Source organism: Chenopodium album, chromosome 14 (genome assembly GCF_948465745.1).
Source record: "Chenopodium album chromosome 14, dcCheAlbu1.1, whole genome shotgun sequence".
NCBI classification, from domain to species: domain Eukaryota; kingdom Viridiplantae; phylum Streptophyta; class Magnoliopsida; order Caryophyllales; family Amaranthaceae; genus Chenopodium; species Chenopodium album.
Window position 1 is genome coordinate 38017175 of NC_137847.1, and position 4100 is coordinate 38021274.

A 4100-nucleotide genomic window follows, 5' to 3' on the forward strand; every position below is an offset into this window, starting at 1 on the left:
GTCAAAAATATATTTTTTTAGTTTGTTCATTTTGCAGGAAAACAAGGATTAAGGTAAGTATTATGTGTTTAAAGCTTTTAAAGCATGTTGGTGAGAATGGCTAAGAAAGAAATTGGGCATATAAGTTAGAAATAATCATGTTCTTGTATGCATTAATATTTAGGTTGTGAATGTTTAATCATGTGAATAAATTGCTTGAGAGCATGTGTTTATGTGATTAAAAATAAGAGAAAAAAATTGTTTGATTGAACATTGAACTTAATTCATGCAAGAACTATATTATTTTGTTTTCATTGGGAAAGGGAATTCTTTTCTAAGTCTTTTCTTTACAGGATGCCGATTCTTCCTAGCAGATACACCGAATTAGGCACTCTCACTAAGAAACCCAATGAACATCCCTACGATTATGTTCAAAAGATTCGTTATTTCTGTTCCTACATGAGCAATGTCCTAAGGGACAAGGTTTATGATAATCCCAACCGTATTTCAGCTATGATTGTTCACTGCCTACCAGATGAGCCTCCTTATCTCACAGTCAAGGCCAAATTTTCTGATTTCTATCTACCAGGGGACATCCCAAACTACCACAAATATAGAGATTATTATGGACAATGGTACCCAGACCACAGATTTTTAACTTCTTATCTCGTTAGGGTCGAGAAAGCTCATTGTCAACATTTGCACTTTCCATACCCTGACTACTATTTTGACAATCCAGTAGGGACTAATCCCCCTTCTCCTAGTCACCAGTCAAGGAGTTCTTCTTCTTCTTCTCAGGGCGGTCAGGCAGAAAATGGAGAGCAAGGGGAGGGAGATGGTTCCCTCATGGAGATTCCTAATCCAAATCCACCTCCAACTCCAATTATAATAGAAATTTCTTCTGATGAGGAGGAAGAGGGAGAGTTTATGCAAGTAGAACCTGAACCCATGGAGGAGACATATGATCCTGAGTTCGATCCTAGTAGCTACAAGCAGTCCGTGGACAAGAGAGACAACATTCGAAAGGACTAGATTTTTATAAATTCCTTCATTAGGGATTCTTAGTTTAAATTTCAGTTTATTATTCCTTCAGTTTTAAAGTAATAAGTGGCATGACCACAGTGACTCAGTGAGCTTATGTAGTACATAAGTTCTTATAAATCAATTTTTATTTCAGTAATTCTATTTTATTTTAATTAATAAAAATCCTATTTATTTCTTTGTCAATTTATTTATATTATTGATAAATAATTCATTTCACTTTCCAAAATTATTCATTTCACATCACTATTCCAATAGCCAAATTTCAAGCAAAATCATTCCAATAAATTATTTCTAAGCTATGGGAATCTATGGGAATTATTTTATATATTTATGTGATGCTTTATTAAATGTATGGTTGGTTAGAAATCAATAATTGATTGACAAAGCTACAAATTTAGGGAATTTTAGCTTTTGCTATCCCAATTTGTTAGCTTCAAATTTTACTGCGAATGTTTCAAGGGTGTTAAGTAATAGATGAATGTATGCCTTGAGAGCTAGCCAAATTCATTTCTAATATAGACCCTTGTTCTTAATTCAGGAGAAGCAAAATGGCAGCGGGAAGTAATTCTGGTAACGATGGGGGTGATCTGAGTGAGGTTGTGAGGCAATTGACAGTTGTGGCCCAACAGTTGGCAAGGAATTCAACCAACAATGGGGATGCTCAGGGAGAACTTTTCAAGAAGGTGGCCCAAAGCAAACCATCAACCTATCAAGGAGAGCCTGACCCTACTATACTGGAAAATTGGTTAAGAGAATTTGAGAAACTGTTTGGGGCAGTTGGATGCCCAGAGAATTCTAAGATGGGATGTGCTACTTATTATTTGAGAGGTGAAGCTGATCTTTGGTGGAAACAAAATGAAGCTACTATTAGAGCATTACTTGGATTCAATTGGACTAAGTTCCAAGAGAAAGTGAGAGATAAGTTTTACCCTAGCTTCTTATAGAAGCAAAAGGCTGAGGAATTCTCAAACCTCAAGATGGAGGAGATGTCGGTTACTGAATACTATACAAAGTTTATTGAGTTGTCTCGTTTTGCTGAAGAGTTTGTCGCTACGGAGAAGGCAAAGGCTAGGAAGTTTGAGAGTGGTTTGACTACTGATTTGCAGCTGAATTTGTGTGGACAAGTGTTTGAAACTTTGGATGAGGTGGGGCAAAATTCTGGAGTTGAAGAAAAAGAAGGAACGGGCTGAGGTGGAAGTGAAAGAGAAGAGAAAAGAGGTGGGGCAAAATTCTGGGAACCAACAGAGTAACCAGAACAACTTCAAGAAGCCAAAATACCACCATAACAACAATAACTTCCACAACAACAACAATTCCCAAGGTAACAATCGTTAAGGAGGGCGTAACTTCAATGGAGGGGCCAGAAACAATAACCAAGGGAATAACAAAAACAAGAGGCGTTATTTTTACAAGAGGTACAAATTTAACCACCCTGGAAAAGATTGTGAGGGCAACTTGGTTACTTGTCGTGCTTGTAACAAGCTGGGGCATCGAGAGTATGAGTTGTTTCTCCAAAGGTTCAAACGGGAATAAGCAGAATAATAATTCAGGAGGGACCCAAAGGAACTTTCAGGAAAATAATAATAACTTTACTGGGAATAAGGGAGTGCAGTAGAATGGAGCAAAGAACAACAACAACAACAGTGGGAATAATCAACAGAAAGGTGGAGCTACAGGGAAACTGAATGTGTTGAGTAGGCATGAGGCTGAGTCCACAAAAGATGTCATCACTGGTACTTTTTCTATTCACCCTATTCCTGTTAAAGTTTTATTTAATTCTGGTGCAACTTTTTCTTTCATTTCAAAAAGAATTATTTCGAAACTTAAAGACTGTTTCGAAACAATAGAAGTAATAGACTTACCAATAACCATTTTGACGGGTGGGGTAGTGAATTGTACCAAAACCTTAAGAGAAGTGCCTTTAGAGATTGAGGGGAAAGTGTTTCTGTCTGACCTCATCGAGTTTGGGTTAAGTGATTTTGATGTCATCTTGGGAATGGATTGGTTGAGCAAGTACAGTGCAGAAATTAGTTGTCGATCGCAGAAGGTGAAAATGAACACAAGTGAAAATGAGTTAGTGACTTATTGGATGCATGGTGAAACCAAATGCCCTAGGTTGATATCCATGTTAAAGTTGGCAAAGTACATGAAAAAGGGGCATCTAGTGTACTTTTGCAGTATGAGAAACATGGATCATGAGGAGGCAACTAAACCAGAGGATATAGAAGTGGTGAATGAATTCCTGGATGTATTTCCAGACGAGATCCCTGGAATGCCACCCAAGAGAGCAATTGATTTCACCATAGACTTAGTCCGAGGGACAACACCAATATCCAAAGCACCATATCGAATGGCACCTACAGAAATGAGTGAATTAAAGGAGCAAATGCAGGATTTGTTGGACAAGGGATACATTAGACAAAGTGCGTCTCCTTGGGGAGCGCCAGTTTTATTTGTTAAGAAGAAAGATGGGAGTATAAGGTTTTGTATTGATTATAGGGAATTAAATAAGGTGACAATAAAGAACAAATATCCACTTCCAAGGATTGATGATTTGTTTGACCAGTTAAAAGGTGCAACAGTGTTTTCAAAGATTGACTTGAGGTCTGGATATCACCAGTTGAGGATTTCATATGAGGACATTCCTAAAACTGCATTTAGGACAAGATATGGACACTATGAGTTTACAGTGATGTCATTTGGATTGACAAATGCACCGGCAATCTTTATGGATTTGATGAATAGGGTGTTTCATCAGTTTATGGATAAGTTTGTGGTAGTGTTCATAGATGAAATATTGGTGTATTCAAAGAGCAAAGAGGAGCATGTAGAACACCTTAGGGCAATTCTGCAAACACTGAGAGAAAACAATCTTTATGCAATGTTCTCTAAGTGTGAATTTTGGTTGGAAAAGGTAGCATTCTTAGGTCATTTTGTGTCTAAGGATGGCGTGGAAGTAGATCTAGCCAAGATCGAAGCTGTGAAGGGTTGGCCTACGCCCAAAACAGTATCTGATGTTCGGAGTTTCTTAGGTCTAGTAGGGTATTATAGGCGTTTTGTGAAAGATTTCTCAAAGA

At 37.6% G+C, this 4100-nt stretch overlaps 1 protein-coding gene across 1 annotated transcript; it reads left to right on the plus strand.

Annotated features, from left to right (window-relative positions):
• The first annotated feature begins 3019 nt into the window (after positions 1-3019).
• Positions 3020-3647, plus strand: LOC145578021 (uncharacterized). The gene is made up of 2 exons (XM_081635427.1): positions 3020-3504; positions 3644-3647. Exons 1-2 carry the CDS (start codon positions 3020-3022, stop codon positions 3645-3647), a joined length of 489 nt encoding a protein of 162 aa, XP_081491553.1.
• Positions 3648-4100: the final 453 nt, after the last annotated feature.